This window comes from Schistocerca serialis, chromosome 8, assembly GCF_023864345.2.
Source record: "Schistocerca serialis cubense isolate TAMUIC-IGC-003099 chromosome 8, iqSchSeri2.2, whole genome shotgun sequence".
NCBI classification, from domain to species: domain Eukaryota; kingdom Metazoa; phylum Arthropoda; class Insecta; order Orthoptera; family Acrididae; genus Schistocerca; species Schistocerca serialis.
Genome location: NC_064645.1, coordinates 107,319,315 through 107,336,149, shown reverse-complemented (window position 1 = coordinate 107,336,149; position 16,835 = coordinate 107,319,315). Strand labels below are relative to the sequence as shown.

Sequence of the window (16,835 nt, the reverse complement as noted above, 5' to 3'; positions counted from 1 at the left end):
GAATTTTTTGTCTTGGCCGCTTCCTACACGAGCAGAAAATGGACTATAAGAAACTTTGAGATAAGGCAATGAAAAAGATCCTTCCATTTGCAACCGCATGTCGGTGTGAGCAAGCATTTTCTTTCATGTGTTTCATGAAAAACAAATATAGGAATCGGCTCGACATGCGCTAGGGTTTCAGAATGAAAGTTTCAAGTTTGGAACCTAATATTTCAGAAATAATGGACTCAAAGGTCAGATTGAACTCGTCTCACTAAGAACTGAAAATTAAAACTAACTGTATACTGATAGAGTACTCTGTTGTACTTTTTCAAATAAATAATACACTCCTGGAAATTGAAATAAGAACACCGTGAATTCATTGTCCCAGGAAGGGGAAACTTTATTGACACATTCCTGGGGTCAGATACATCACATGATCACACTGACAGAACCACAGGCACATAGACACAGGCAACAGAGCATGCACAATGTCGGCACTAGTACAGTGTATATCCACCTTTCGCAGCAAAGCAGGCTGCTATTCTCCCATGGAGACGATCGTAGAGATGCTGGATGTAGTCCTGTGGAACGGCTTGCCATGCTATTTCCACCTGGCGCCTCAGTTGGACCAGCGTTCGTGCTGGACGTGCAGACCGCGTGAGACGACGCTTCATCCAGTCCCAAACATGCTCAATGGGGGACAGATTCGGAGATCTTGCTGGCCAGGGTAGTTGACTTACACCTTCTAGAGCACGTTGGGTGGCACGGGATACATGCGGACGTGCATTGTCCTGTTGGAACAGCAAGTTCCCTTGCCGGTCTAGGAATGGTAGAACGATGGGTTCGATGACGGTTTGGATGTATCGTGCACTATTCAGCGTCCCCTCGACGATCACCAGTGGTGTACGGCCAGTGTAGGAGATCGCTCCCCACACCATGATGCCGGGTGTTGGCCCTGTGTGCCTCAGTCGTATGCAGTCCTGATTGTGGCGCTCACCTGCACGGCGCCAAACACGCATACAACCATCATTGGCACCAAGGCAGAAGCGACTCTCATCGCTGAAGACGACACGTCTCCATTCGTCCCTCCATTCACGCCTGTCGCGACACCACTGGAGGCGGGCTGCACGATGTTGGGGCGTGAGCGGAAGACGGCCTAACGGTGTGCGGGACCGTAGCCGAGCTTCATGGAGACGGTTGCGAATGGTCCTCGCCGATACCCCAGGAGCAACAGTGTCCCTAATTTGCTGGGAAGTGGCGGTGCGGTCCCCTACGGCACTGCGTAGGATCCTACGGTCTTGGCGTGCATCCGTGCGTCGCTGCGGTCCGGTCCCAGGTCAACGGGCACGTGCACCCTCCGCTGACCACTGGCGACAACATCGATGTACTGTGGAGACCTCACGCCCCACGTGTTGAGCAATTCGGCGGTACGTCCACCCGGCCTCCCGCATGCCCACTATACGCCCTCGCTCAAAGTCCGTCAACTGCACATACGGTTCACGTCCACGCTGTCGCGGCATGCTACCAGTGTTAAAGACTGCGATGGAGCTCCGTATGCCACGGCAAACTGGCTGACACTGACGGCGGCGGTGCACAAATGCTGCGCAGCTAGCGCCATTCGACGGCCAACACCGCGGTTCCTGGTGCGTCCGCTGTGCCGTGCGTGTGATCATTGCTTGTACAGCCCTCTCGCAGTGTCCGGAGCAAGTATGGTGGGTCTGAAACACCGGTGTCAATGTGTTCTTTTTCCATTTCCAGGAGTGTACCTTGTATGAAATTAGTGTTTTCTTATTTTTCACACATGTCTACTCATGCAATCTCAAGTGTAGTATACATGAAAGACCAGTACACTCAGTTTTAATTTTTTCCAGTCATTTTCAGTTCGTACTCAGTTGTTATTTTTTTTTTAAGGAGTTTGTTATACTAAACACTCTGATTTGAAGACAAAGATTTTGAGCAATAATCAAAAATTTAACAATAACAATGATGGTTAATTTGAAATAGTTTTATGCTCAATATTTTTTCAATAATGAATGTGTCAATGTTTTTTCTAAGTACCAAAAATAGAAAACGTATGGTTGTGAGCACTATGCGACTTAACTTCTGAGGTCACCAGTCGCCTAGAACTTAGAACTAATTAAACCTAATTAACCTAAGGACATCACACACATCCATGCCCGAGGCAGGATTCGAACCTGCGATCGCAGCGGTCGCTCGGCTCGACTGTAGCGCCTAGAACCGCACGGCCACTCCTGCCGGCAGAAAACGTATAAAATGACTCTTAATATGGCTTTTTTGGGCACTTGATACTGTGATATGACAAGGTACCAATCATGCTCGATGAGGGGGTCCTCGAGAAACCCCTGCTGTAGGACAACTCAACTGATCCTTGACTCGAGACGGGTACGTTCGGCTATTTGGAGACCATTTGCAGCCATTCATGGACTTAATGTTCCCAAACAATGACGGAAATTTTTATGGATGACAATGTATGTGTCACCTGGTCACAACTGTTCGCGGTTTGTTTGAAGAACATTCTGGACACTTCGAACTAATGATTTGGCTACCCAGATCGCCGAAAGAATCCCATGGAACTTTTATGGAACATAATCCAGAGGTCAGTTCGTTCACAAAATTTTGCACCGACAACTCTTTCGCAATTATAGACGGCTCAGTATTTCTGCAGCGTACTTCCATAATGACTTGTTGAGTCCATGCCACGTCGATTTGCTTCATTACGCCGGGAAAAAAGAGGTCCGCCACCATATACGGAGCTGTTGCACGACTTTCATCGCCTCAGTGTAAATAGCAAGCAACTCTTGAGGCTCACAAATTGGCATTCAACGGCTTTTATGCCTTCATTTTAATTTCTTAAACTCATGCCAGATGTCGTTCTAGTCGTTCGCTATTGGTTCATAGGTGTCATTAGGCTGGCAATCGGCCGGAGTGACCGTGCGGTTCTAGGCGCTACAGTCTGGAACCGAGCGACTGCTACGGTCGCAGGTTCGAATCCTGCCTCGGGCATAGATGTGTGTGATGTCCTTAGGTTAGTTAGGTTTAATTAGTTCTAAGTTCTAGGCGACTGGTGACCTCAGAAGTTAAGTCGCATAGTGCTCAGAGCCATTTGAAGGCTGGCAATGTGTGGTTATTTGTTCTTACATTCATGTTTTTTCGTTTAGGCCCCGTCTACCGGTGTGGTACTGGTTGACTAAGAGAACCTTTTCATGCCTCCCTGGCGCAGCACCTCGCATGCTGCTTGACAAATTTTCTAAATTTTTTGCATTACTAATACGACTTTCTCGTACGCAATCAAGGTATAACCTGATGTTCACATTTGTATGTGCCCTTGAAATGTTATTTAATTTTATGAAGAATCCCTCTTAGTTTTCCTTGTTTTTTGTAACGTCCGAAGATGAGATTTACATCCTGGATACCGGGTCGTGTGTACTATTTTATCCAAACAAAGGATTTGTCAAGTACAACTGTAGCGATGTAATCATCATGAAAAATACAAATTTTTGCAAAATGGTTGAAATGGCTCTGAGCATTTCAACATTGAGGTCATCAGTCCCCTAGAACTTAGAACTACTTAAACCTAACTAACGTAAGGAACATCACACACATCCATGCCCTAGGCAGGATTCAAACCTGCGACCGTAGCGGTCGCGTGGTTCCGGACTGTAGCGTCTAGAAGCGCTCGGCCACGGCGGCCGGCGAATTTTTGCGATAACAAATAAACTAACAGTAGAAACGTTGTATATAAAGTACATGTTTAAAAGTTAAAAACATCGGTAGCGAGGGAAATCACCACATTTAAAACGACGGGGAACAAGGCTGCAGCATCAGAGAGTATGAGACGCTATAGACAAAACACTGACGGGCCAAAACATTCTGACCACCTGCTTAATAGCTTGCTTGTCTGTAGTTGGAATGAAATACGTCAGTACGTATCAGGGATCCGACAGTCCGTTGGTAGGTTTGTGCAGGCATATGGCATTAAATGTTTACGTGCAGGTCATGTAGTTCGCGTAATTAAATGTCCGTTGATATGCGTACACGGTGATCGTGCCCGATAGCGACCGAGGTGGGTGCCATAGAATTTACATGAGGCGAATTAGGTCGCCGAGACATCAACGTGAGTTCACCATAATGCTTTTCAAGCTACTGTAGCACGGTTGTGGCTGCGAGACACGAACAATTACACCACTGAAAGAGTCGGCCTCAGTGGCCGAGCGGTTCTAGGCGCTGCAGTCTGGAACCGCGCGACCGCTATGGTCGCAGGTTCGAATCCTACCTCGGGCATGGATGTGTGTGATGTCCTTAGGTTAGTTAGGTTTAAGTAGTTCTAAGTTCTAGGGGACTGATGACCTCAGAAGTTAAGTACCATAGTGCTCAGAGCCATTTGAACCATTTTGAACCACTGAAAGATGACATCACCGTCGGGGAAGACGTCAAGCATGAAGGGATGCAGATGTTTCGTAGATGCCAGCGTGTCCTCGATTACTATCACAGGTCCCTAGCAAGCGCAGAAGAATGTCTCACTTAGCATAATACTGCTCCCACCAGCCTAAGTCCGTGGCACGCTGAACGTTTCGAACCACCGTTCACCTAGTGAAAGCGTTTGTGATGACTACCATCGAACTAGTGTATCAAAAACGTGATTCACCCGAAGAGCCGACGCGTTTCCATTGATCAACGGTCGAATCCCGATGGTCCCTTGCCCACTGCAATAGTAACTGACGATGTCGTTGGGCCAGCATGCAAACACGTAGGGGTGGTCTGCCGCGCAGCTCCATGTTCAACAGTGTACCATGAACGGTGTGCTCCGAAACACTTGTGCGTGTGAACATTCGACCATACTCGTCGGGTTCGAGATACTCATTCACAGGCTCTGCGTAGTAATAATGTGCCCTTTGTCAAAGTTGCTTATTCCAATGGCTTTCTCCATTTGCAGCCCACATCTTCCATAGGATGATTCCCCGTCCGTTTCTGCTCCGCCTACATTCTTTTGTTACCGCGTCACGTGCCCACAGCGTCACCAAGACGCATTCAGCGTGTCGGTGGGCAGAGGTCATAATGTTTTGGCTTATCATTGTATAGCAGATATGAAAGCACATAATAACTCACAGTGTCATGGGAAACAGTAGCAGCCGGAATGTGGTAACTACACGCACTAAACCAAAAGCCCAGCTGCCGATGCTCTGTTTGCTTCAGAGTAGTAAAAAACACACAAGAAACTTACCCTAAGGTAATAATTATTATACAATGCTCACACAGTGTTATTGTTTCTATCTAATGTTAATCTCTGATGAAACCACAAGTTATTTACTAACTTTGTAAATAATAACAGTAATCAATTCAGCCACAGATGAAAGTAGATAAATTTTGTGGAAATAAAAACAGCTACCGTATATGTACTTTAATTACATTCTTCCAAATGGTTTACCTAATCCGTTTATTTTTATTCATTGAAAATTCCGCATTTAAGTTCATGATTTATAATTAATAAAGATAATTAGCGTAAATCTCCTAATGCAGCTGGACAGCGTGAAAGAGCATCGCCAGTTTCATAAGCTTGTGAGACTTACCGAACAAATGTACCACTACACAGTAATCGTGAAGACGATCACGAGGCACCTCAGACATAGTAATATGGTTCACATTATTTGTTCCCGCTACTGTGAGATATAGTCGTCTACTAATAAAACAGAGACTGTGAGTACAATCTAGTGTCGATATTTACACCAATGTCGAACACACAGGGTTATCCGTAACTACCTGCAGGATTTCAGAAGACGACTGTGTGGAAACATCGAAACATAAGAAAATAGATACACGTCAGTGGATAGAGCATCTCTGCAAGTTTTCAACTCCCATTACATGCGCTCAAAATAGGCATCGTTAATGTCGTGGCAAAAAATGTCAATACGGGAGGAAGAAAACTTGCGTGCAAATCATTGAAATGACTGCTGCGGGAAGACGCAACGGCAGCAGCCCGATATGGTACTCTACGAGGGCTATCCACAAAGTACATTAAGTTTTGGAATTAAAATTAAATAAAGTATTGGAAATGTTTTTTATTATATGCAGATGAAAGCCACACTTAAATACTACTTTTCTGTCCGCCCCCGCTAGCTGAGTGGTCAGCGCGACAGACTGTCAATCTAAAGGGCCCGGGTTCGATTCCCGGCTGGGTCGGAGATTTTCTCCGCTCAGGGACTGGGTGTTGTGTTGTCCTAATAATCATCATTTCATCCCCGTCGACGCGCAAGTCGTCGAAGTGGCGTCAAATCGAAAGACTTGCACCAGGCGAACGGTCCACCCGACGGGAGGCCCTCGTCACAGGACATTTCATTTCATTTCACTACTTTTCTACATAGTTGCCATTTAAATTAAGGCACTTATCGTAGCGATGGACGAGCTTGGAAATTCCTTCGTCGTAAAATTCTGCCGCCTGCGCCTTCAACCACGTAATGACCGTCTTTTGGGACAGAAAAGGTGCGATTTTTGTGAATTTCCTGGAAAGAGGCACTACAATAAACTCTCAAAGGTTGATAACATTCTTCTCGGGTATGCAGCCGGATCATAACGTCTTCATGACACAATATTTCCGCGGTCCACCTGGCCGCCATCTTCAGGTGAGCGTGGTGGTGAACGATCTCGCCGGAACTGACTTCTCAGCGCAAGCGGCAGCCCCTATATAGGCCGCAGAAGACCCACAACGCGTGCGCGAGAAGGTGCCGTAACTGCCCTCTAGCGCAGAAACATACCGCCCCGCCAGTGGCTGAAAGAGGCGAAATCGAGATATCGCTGTCAAAAATTAAAAAAAAATTTTTAAAAATTTTTTATTCCGACGATCGAAACACAGACCGTTATTTTTTAATGTCAGATAACACCGGGTCCCAAGTCTTACTTAAAAGATAACCCTTGTCTCTATTAATAAGATTGTCAGATAAGCGAATCTCTTCCGGCAGTCAGCGATGTGCCAGCACTGAGAAGTGACATGCCATCAGAGACTCTGTCATCATAAGGTTTATGCACTCAACATGCTCATCGCCCGGCGATCACGAATCAAAGGCGCTGCTTCTTATCGGCCCGTTTAACTGCACCGTCGGTGATCACCCTATAGCTCGCTAGGACCCTCGCCACGCGATGATGTCAGGCTGGCCTGTTTTCTCGACGCGACCATTCTTGCATGTCCTGAAACTATAGACCTATATCTCTAACGTCGATCAGTTGTAGAATTTTGGAAAACGTATTATGTTCGAGTATAATGACTTTTCTGGAGACTAGAAATCTACTCTGTAGGAATCAGCATGGGTTTCGAAAAAGACGATCGTGTGAAACCCAGCTCGCGCTATTCGTCCACGAGACTCAAAGGGCCATAGACACGGTTTCCCAGGTAGATGCCGTGTTTCTTGACTTCCGCAAGGCGTTCGATACAATTCCCCACAGTCGTTTAATGAACAAATTAAGAGCATATGGACTACCAGACCAATTGTGTGACTGGATTGAAGAGTTCCTAGATAACAGAACGCAGCATGTCATTCTCAATGGAGAGAAGTCTTCCGAAGTAAGAGTGATTTCACGTATGCCGCAGGAGAGTGTCGTAGGACCGTTGCTATACGCAATATAGTAACAATGGAAAATTGTACTGAAGTGCAGGAGGATCTGCAACGAATTGACGCATGGTGCAGGGAATGGCAATTGACTCTCAATGTAGGCAAGTGTAATGTGCTGCGAATACATAGAAAGAAAGATCCTTTATCATTTAGGTACAATATAGCAGGTCAGCAACTGGAAGCAGTTAATGCCATAAATTATCTGGGAGTAGGCATTAGCAGCGATTTAAAATGGAATGATCATATAAAGTTGATCGTCAGTAAAGCGGATGCCAGACTTAGATTCATTGGAAGAATCCTAAGGAAATGCAATCCGAAAACAAAGGAAGTAGGTATTGTGTTAGTTCTATAGCTACACCGAAAGGGAAAACAGCAAAACGTGGATGTACATGTTGAAACTTTCACATGTTCTGGACGGTCGTTGTTACGCGCGTGACTACAATGTTCAAAGTTAATAGGATACAATTCGAGATATCCTCTTACATTTCGGGAGATCATTGCCTGGGACAGCCGAGTGTAGAGTTATTGTGTGTTAGCACAACAAGAGGAAAAAATCCAATGCGACTCAGGGCGTCCGTAGCAGTTGCTCACCAGTGTGGGATCCGTACCAGATATTGTTGATAGAAGAGATAGAGAAGATCCAACGGAGAGCAGCGCGCTTCGTTACAGGACCATTTAGTAATCGCGAAAGCGTTACGGAGATGATAGATAAACTCCAGTGGAAGACTCTGCAGGAGAGACGCTCAGTAGCTCGGTACATGCTTTTGTTGAAGTTTGGAGAACACACTTTCACCGAGGGATCAAGCAGTATATTGCTCCCTCCTACGTATATCTCGCGAAGAGACCATGAGGATAAAATCAGAGACATTAGAGACCACACAGAGGCATACCGACAATCTTTCTTTCCACAAACAATCCGAGACTGGAAAAGACGGGAGAACCGATAGAGGTAGTCAAAGTACCCTCCGCCACACACCGTCAGGTGGCTTGCGGAGTATGGATGTAGATGTAGAGAAATTTGAGCAACGATTGACTGCTTCAAGGTCACTCCAGCTGTGCCGTGTTTGTCTCTGTTGACTATCTAAACAGCTTGAGGGTAATTACTGCCAGCGACCGAGTGAGCAGTGAGAATCGATGTGCGAGCAGAAAGCTGCCAGTTATGATGATTAGATGTCGATGCATCGATATACCGAAATATCGCTATATTCTCCCAAAAGTATATATATATATATATATATATATATATATATATATATGGAGTCGTCGATAATTTTACTCCGCTTATATCGTTAATAAAATGGCAATATCGAGTGCCGATATTTTTTTAAATTCTATTTTTTCGCAATTTTCGGTAAATATTTGAAGTTGTTCTTTTGAAATTGTAGTATAATATAATTTATAATTTTACTTTCACTGTGTGAAGGAATCTTACTTACTACTTTTTGAGCTTTCTTCACGACCAGTCTTTCCCTTTGACTGTGGGAAGCAAGTATAGAACCAAATAAGAAGTCCGATTGCACTGACGGTGGCGGTGTGAATGAAATAACATGATATCCGATGTGAGGAAATAGCACGCCAGTTGGGTTAAAAAACTATTTTTAACGCAAACATTGTCCTATTTCTTCACATCGGCATTCTTCAAAACCAGTTGCTGAAACTCATGAACAAAAATCTAAATGACAAGATTTCTCTTAGGCGTGGGCGGAGACGTGTAAGGGGAAATGCTGACGTAATCGGCGCTGCTACTACCAACAGAAACTGCGACGTTTAATTTCACAACAAAATTTTAACAGTAAAACTGTTAAGTAGCTAGCGTTTGCAGAAATGTAAAACAGGAAAATAGACATGAAGTGTTCCAGATAAATCCGATATGTGATGAAACCGAACGACAGACCCATCGGAGACGTTTTATTTTGCCACTTACCTGCACTTACCAAGTGTGAATGTGCACCTTTCCTTTCTAGTTCTTGCTCTAAGGGGGATTTCCGCTTATGTGTTGGCTGAAGACCCAACGCCGTGTTACGAGTGGAGGCCGAAATGCATGCGTTTTAGCTCACGCAGGCTGGCGTGAGGAGGGAAGAACTATACTGACGTGAGGTCTGGAACATGAGAAGGAATGAGAATTCAGAAGGCAGACGTAATTAGTTTGATACTTAACTTTAATCCATTAATGATGAACGTCGCTCTTGACGGTACATGATTCACAATATTATCTGTTCAGAATACATTCTTGAAGATATTTCTTATAGTAATTGAAGGCTATGCTAAACTGTCGTCTCTGCAAATGAGAGCGTATGTAGTCAGTGAACCATCGCTAGCAAAGTCGGCTGCCCAACTGGGGCGAGTGCTAGGGAGTCTCTCTAGACTAGATCTGCCGTGTGGCGGCGCTCGGTCTTCAATAACTGATAGTGGCGACACTCGGGTCCGACGTATACTAACGGACCGCTGCCGATTTAAAGGCTACCACCTAGCAAGTGTGGTGTCTGGCGGTGACACCACGTCCGCAGCTCGTGGTCTTGCGGTAGGGATTTTCTCTGCCTCGTGATGACTAGGTGTTGTGTGTTCTTCATCATCATTGACGCACTCAAGTCGCCGAAGTGGTGTCAACTAAAGAGGACTTGCAATACGGCGGGCGAACTCCCCCGCATGGGGCCTCCAGGCCAACAGTGCCATACGATCATTTCATTTCTAAGGGGGATGAGAAGGCTGCTAGCTTGTTGATGTACGGAATGCAATATTAAATCAGTACTGAAAGATGCTGCTATAAAACTGGCAGTATATTTACAACGTGCAGCCGATATTTTTCTTTTGCCCGGTACGTAGACATTTCTCCGTCTGTATATCGATAATTTTTCGAAATATTTCGATAAATTTTTCGATGTATTTTTTAAATATCGATGTATCAGAATGAGATTCTCACTCTGCAGCGGAGTGTGCGCTGATATGAAACATCCTGGCAGATTAAAACTATGTGCCGGACCGAGACTCGAACTGGGGACCTTTGCCTTTCGCGGGCAAGTGTTCTACCAACTGAGCTACCCAAGCACGAATCACGCCCCGTCTTCACAGCTTTACTTCCGCCAGTACCTCCTCTCCTACCTTCCAAACTTTACAGAAGCTCTCATGCGAACCTTGCAGAACTAGCACTCCTGAAAGAAAGGATATTGCGGAGACATGGCTTAGCCACAGCCTGGGGGATATGTCCAGAATGAGATTTTCATTCTGCAGCGGAGTTTGCGCTGATATGAAACTTCCTGGCAGATTAAAACTGTGTGCCGGACCGAGACTCGAACTCGGGACCTTTGCCTTTCGCGGGCAAGTGCTCTACCAACTGAGCTACCCGACCACGACTCACGCCCCGTCCTCACGGCTTAACTTCGGCCAGTACCTCGTCTCCTACCTTCCAAACTTTACAGAAGCTCTCCTGCGAACGGGGCGTGAGTCGTGGTCGGGTAGCTCAGTTGGTAGAGCACTTGCCCGGGAAAGGCAAACGCCCTGAGTTCGAGTCTCTGTCTGGCACACAGTTTTAATCTGCTAGGAAGTTTCATCGATGTACCAGATTTCCAATATTTTTAAAAATATCGACAGTCCTAGTACAAGCGTATCCTGAAAGTACCCTGTATTTCTGATAAAAACCTATGGTCCTCCCAGTAAAGGGGACAGGAAAGTTAAACAGCTGAACAATCTGTGACGGTGACGGAATACTGGCAGCTTTGCTTTTCCAGCTCCAGCTACCAGATGGCCTCTTGCGGAATGCTGACCGGCTGTTGTTTGTCGCCCGCAGGAACTGGAAGACCGCGAGAGGAGCCTGATAGCCACGCAGGGCCGCACCGACGCCTCCCTGCAGGCGCTGCAGCGGGAGAACCGCTACAGCGAGGACAAGGTCAAGGAACTCGAGAAGAAGGTACGTCGCCTGCACATACACATAAAATATGCTAAGTGTCTCTACTCTTATGCGATACATATATCTACTTAAAATTTTGCCATTTTTGTTACAAGCCACCAACTCGTTTACGACTACCGTTAACACAGTTCCACGAGGTCCCTCCAACTTACCTTAAAAAATGTTGTTCCTCAGTTGCTCGAATGACGTTCCAGATACCGCTCTGACATCTGAATTCGAACTCCAGCTTCCTAGTGAATCTACTATGCCTGCAGCAGAAGAAGAAGCGTAGTAGGTGTCATTCTGTTGCGTGATGGAAAATACTGCTTGAAATGCTAGCGAGTGATAGGGTGCTGGGCACATAAACCTTGCATAATTTTTATTTGCTTCAACAGCATCTTACCAGTGACAAAAATTTGTCACAAGAGACGTTACAACAAGTACTGTAAAATTCTCAATACTCCAACCATGAAAATGAGAACATTTACCAAAACTTAAATGCTTGTATACGTGACTTTCAGATACGATAAACAGTGAGGTAATCAACGTTAAGCTTACAAGTTAAAAAAAAAAAAGGTCGCGTAAGCAAATGATGCATTACAATCAGGCTACCAACTTGAGCTAGCTCAGACATCGCTCAGTTCTTTTAACACACACACACACACACACACACACACACACACACACATACACACACAGACAGAGAGAGAGAGAGAACGTAAATATTACAATGTTGTTGTCGTTGTTTTGGTCCTCAGTCCTGAGACTGGTTTGATGCAGCTCTCCATGCTACTCTATCCTGTGCAAGCTTCTTCATCTCCCAGTACATACTGCAACCTACATCCTTCTGAATCTGCTTAGTGTATTCATCTCTTGGTCGCCCTCTACGATTTTTACCCTCCACGCTGCCCTCGAACGCTAAATTTGCGATCCCTTGATGCCTCAGAACATGTTCAACCAACAGGTCCCTTCTTCTTGTCAAGTTGTGCCACAAGCTCCTCTTCTCCCCAATTCTATTCAATACCTCGTCATTAGTTATGTGATCTACCCATCTAATCTTCAGCATTCTTCTGTAGCACCACATTTCGAAAGCTTCTAGTCTCTTCTTCTCCAAACTATTTATCGTCCATGTTTCACTTCCATACATGGCTACACTCCATACAAATACTTTCAGAAACAACTTCCTGACACTTAAATCTATACTCGATGTTAACAAATTTCTCTTCTTCAGAAACGCTTTCCTTGGCATTGCCAGTCTACATTTTATATCTTCTCTACTTCAACCATCATCAGTTATTTTGCTTCCCAAATAGCAAAACTCCTTTACTACTTTAACTGTCTCATTTCCTAATCTAATACCCTCAGCATCACCCGACTTAATTCGACTACATTCCATTATCCTAGTTGTGCTTTTGTTGATGTTCATCTTATATCCTCCTTTCAAGACACTGTCCATTCCGTTCAACTGCTCTTCCAGGTCCTTTGCTGTCTCTGACAGAATTACAATGTCATCGCCGATCCTCAAAGTTTTTATTTCTTCTCCACGGATTTTAATACCTACTCCGAATTTTTCTTTTGTTTCCTTTACTGTTTGCTCAATATACAGATTGAATAACATCTGGGATAGGCTACAACCCTGTCTCACTCCCTTCCCAACCACTGCTTCCCTTTCATGCCCCTCGAATCTTATGACTGCCATCTGGTTTCTGTACAAATTGTAAATAGCCTTTCGCTCCCTGTATTTTACCCCTGCCACCTTCAGAATTTGAAAGAGAGTATTCCAGTCAACATTGTCAAAAGCTTTCTCTAAGTCTACAAATGCTAGAAACGTAGGTTTGCCTTTCCTTAATCTTTCTTCTAAGATAAGTCGTATGGTCAGTATTGCCTCACGTGTTCCAACATTTCTACGGAATCCAAACTGATCTTCCCCGAGGTCGGCTTCTACCAGTTTTTCCATTCGTCTGTAAAGAATTCGTGTCACTGTTTTGCAGCTGTGACTTATTAAACTGACAGTTCGGTAATTTTCACATCTTTCAACACCTGCTTTCCTTGGGATTGGAATTACTATATTCTTCTTGAAGTCTGATGGTATTTCACCTGTGTCATACGTCTTGCTCACCAGATGGTAAAGTTTTGTCAGGGCTGGCTCTCCCAAGGCCGTCAGTAGTTCTTATGAAATGTTGTTTACTTCCGGGGCCTTGTTTCGACTCAGGTCTTTCAGTGCTCTGTCAAACTCTTCACGCAGTACCGTATCTCCCATTTCATCTTCATCTACATCCTCTTCCATTTCCATAATATTGTCCTCAAGTACATCGCCCTTGTATAGACCCTCTATACACTTCTTCCACCTTTCTGCTTTCCCTTCTTTGCTTAGAACTGGGTTTCCATCTGAGCGCTTGATCTTCATACAAGTTGCTCTCTTTTCTCCAAAGACCTCTTGAATTTTCCTGTAGTCAGTATCTACCTTACCCCTAGTGAGATAAGCCTCTACATCCTTACATTTATCCTCTAGCCATCCCTGCTTAGCCATTTAGCACTTCCTGTCGATCTCATTTTTGAGACGTTTGTATTCGTTTTTGCCTGCTTCATTTACTGCATTTTTATATTTTCTCCTTTTTTTCAATTAAAGTCAATATTCCTTCTGTCGCCCAAGGATTTCCACTAGCCCTTGTCTTTTTACCTACTTGATTCTCTGCTGCCTTCGCTACTTCATTCCTCAGAGCTACCCATTCTTCTTTTGCTGTATTTCTTTCCGCCATTCCTGTCAATTGTTCCGTTATGCTCTCCCTGAAACTCTGTATAACCTCTGGTTTAGTCAGTTTATCCAGGTCCTATCTCCTTACATTCCCACCTTATTGCAGTTTCTTCAGTTTTAATCTACAGTTCATAACCAATAGATTGTGGTCAGAGTCCACATCTGCCCCTGGCAATGTCTTACAATTTAAAACCTGGTTCCTAAATCTCTGTCTTAGCATTATATAATCTATCTGAAACCTTCTAGTATCTCCAGGCCTCTTCCATATATACAACCTTCATTCATGATTCTTGAACCAAGTGTTAGCTATGATTAAGTTATGCTCTATGCAAAATTCTACCAGACGGCTTCCTATTTCATTTCTTACCCCTTCTTGTTCTTCTTAAAGTGACGTAACCACAAATCGGGGGCCAGAAGATCTTACAAGGCCCTTACAACCTTAACTAAACAATCAATACAAGTGTTTGTATACCATGGCACAGGAGTCTTGAATTTACAAAATTATTGTAGCAATTAAAAAGAAAAGAAAATGCAAAACGACAGCCGATTTCAGGACATGGGCTGTTACACGAATGCATTTAATTTTTAAAAAATAATAATAATTTCTTGTATGTGAATAAATACGGACAGGAGACTTGCACAAAACAATCACATGCCGGCCGGGGTGGCCGAGTAGTTCTAGGCGCTACTGTCTGGAACCGCGCGGCCGCTACGGTCGCAGGTTCGAATGCTGCCCCGGGCGTGGATGTGTGTGATGTCCTTAGGTTAGTTAAGTTTAAGTAGTTCTAATTCTCGGGGACTGATGACCTTAGAAGTTAAGTCCCATAGTGCTCAGAGCCATTTGTACCAAAACAATCAACATTAAAATGTAATTTCTGTTCGACCTTTGCCAGTAAGCATAAAATAACTTGGGATTTGCTATTAACACGCAATGCTGACCCAGACAGAGGCCTATGACAACTATGATTGTCACTGTCCAAAGCTAAGCAGCATTATACAAGAGATCCCACACTCAAGCGAGGCATTTCGCGAACGCCGATGGTCCTTCTTGGCACTTTTGCCACACGTAACAGAAGTGCTAACCATTTCCTTAGCACCCTTGTGTTTGGCTGTAAGTAAATACCAGCAGCCAACCTCCACGACTGGTGTAGCAGAAGTAAGGAACTTGACGATTCCGCGAACGCAAACCCATGGCCATGAAGGCAGAGTAAAACAATAATTCTTCAGCTGTCGTATGCACAACGTTCCCTTTTACAGTAATACTTGGCTGGAAATTAACATTGGCACGGCGGCATCCACAACCAAGGCAGCCAAAACTCCGTAGACGCAATCCCGCGGCCAGGAGGCGGAAGGAAGCAATAATTCTTCAACGCGCACAGTTTCCACAGCTACCACAACACTACGAATCGGACCACTGTCTTTGGGAGACACGCCTGTTACTCTATCGGAACAGCAGGCAAACATTTGTGCCAGGGAGCGCACGTGTTGTTAAGTGGGCTTGGAGAATGAGTCCATGCTTTCTCGTGAGACGCCGACCAACAGGTCGCTTGGAAACGCCGAGCAAAGAAGTTTCATGGGCGGCAGAAATCAGGTCTAGTCCGCACACAGCTCACTGGTATCCAGCAAGACATTTGAGCAGATAAGCAACCGAGGAGGCGTGCAGTTTTGTACTACTACTACTACTAGTAGTAGTAGTAGTTTTAATTCAGTGATGGATCGCTTTTATACAGGTATCTAACATGACGTAGCATTACATTTTAAGAATGAAAAATGTGATACATATATAAAGGGACTTACATACTTCCAGGTATAGTTTGTCAAGAACGGGACACATAAGCGGCGGTGCGCTTATAGTAGGACCCACCCAGACATTTTTATGGAGTAATTTAGCAAGAAACTATGGAAATCCTAAATTAGGAACAGCTGACACCATCAACGGACTATATAACGATATCCGCTAAATGGCTAAAACATTCCAGTAAAAGTCTGATTGACAATGCACCCTTTGTTTCAAAATTAGTTACTAACACCCAGAAGAGTCCCCCTGAAATAAACGTTAATAAAATGAACATGTTACTCTATCTTTCTGGTCTTAATGCGTGATTAAAAGATGTTAACTGATTCACAATAAGACATTCAGTAATTTTGAAAAACACAACGACAGTTAATTTAGCCGTAATTCAAAATGGAACACATTCTAGAAATAATATCAGTTACAATGTTCTTTAACTACATTCTTGCACATAATACACCTAATCTGTTTAGTTTGTTTATTTTTATTGACTGCAAATGCTGTATTTAAATTTATTGTTTATAGCTAATTAATGTGAGAGTTACGTTCGCCCTGACCCACTATTTATCAGCTTCTAAGTGAAGTCCTTCCTGAAAAATAATCTACTTGCAGCCAGGGGCACAGTCAGGGTAATCCACCAGGAAACATACTGTACCTCCCACAAGTCCAGCGAAAATCAGAATTGCACGCAAGTCGTCCTAAATGTAATCGGACAGGTACACAGTAGAGAGTAGCAATATGGCCTGGGCTAGAGCTTACGAGGTTTGGCTATAAAATAACGGTGCTATTGCTGCAAAACAT

The 16,835-nt window shown here is 44.4% G+C and overlaps 1 protein-coding gene and 1 non-coding gene across 2 annotated transcripts in view; one reads left to right on the top strand and one right to left on the bottom strand.

Moving 5' to 3' along the window:
• LOC126416583 (coiled-coil domain-containing protein 170) overlaps positions 1 to 16,835 on the top strand; it is a 320,658-nt gene that overhangs the window by 79,679 nt on the left and 224,144 nt on the right. The window contains exon 3 of the mRNA XM_050084335.1: positions 11,389 to 11,508. Coding sequence (XP_049940292.1) covers positions 11,389 to 11,508 — 120 coding nt within the window. The remainder of the gene's footprint in view (positions 1 to 11,388; positions 11,509 to 16,835) is intronic.
• Trnas-cga (transfer RNA serine (anticodon CGA)) lies at positions 10,876 to 10,950 on the bottom strand. Its single transcript has one exon. It is a non-coding gene; the product is annotated as a tRNA-Ser (tRNA).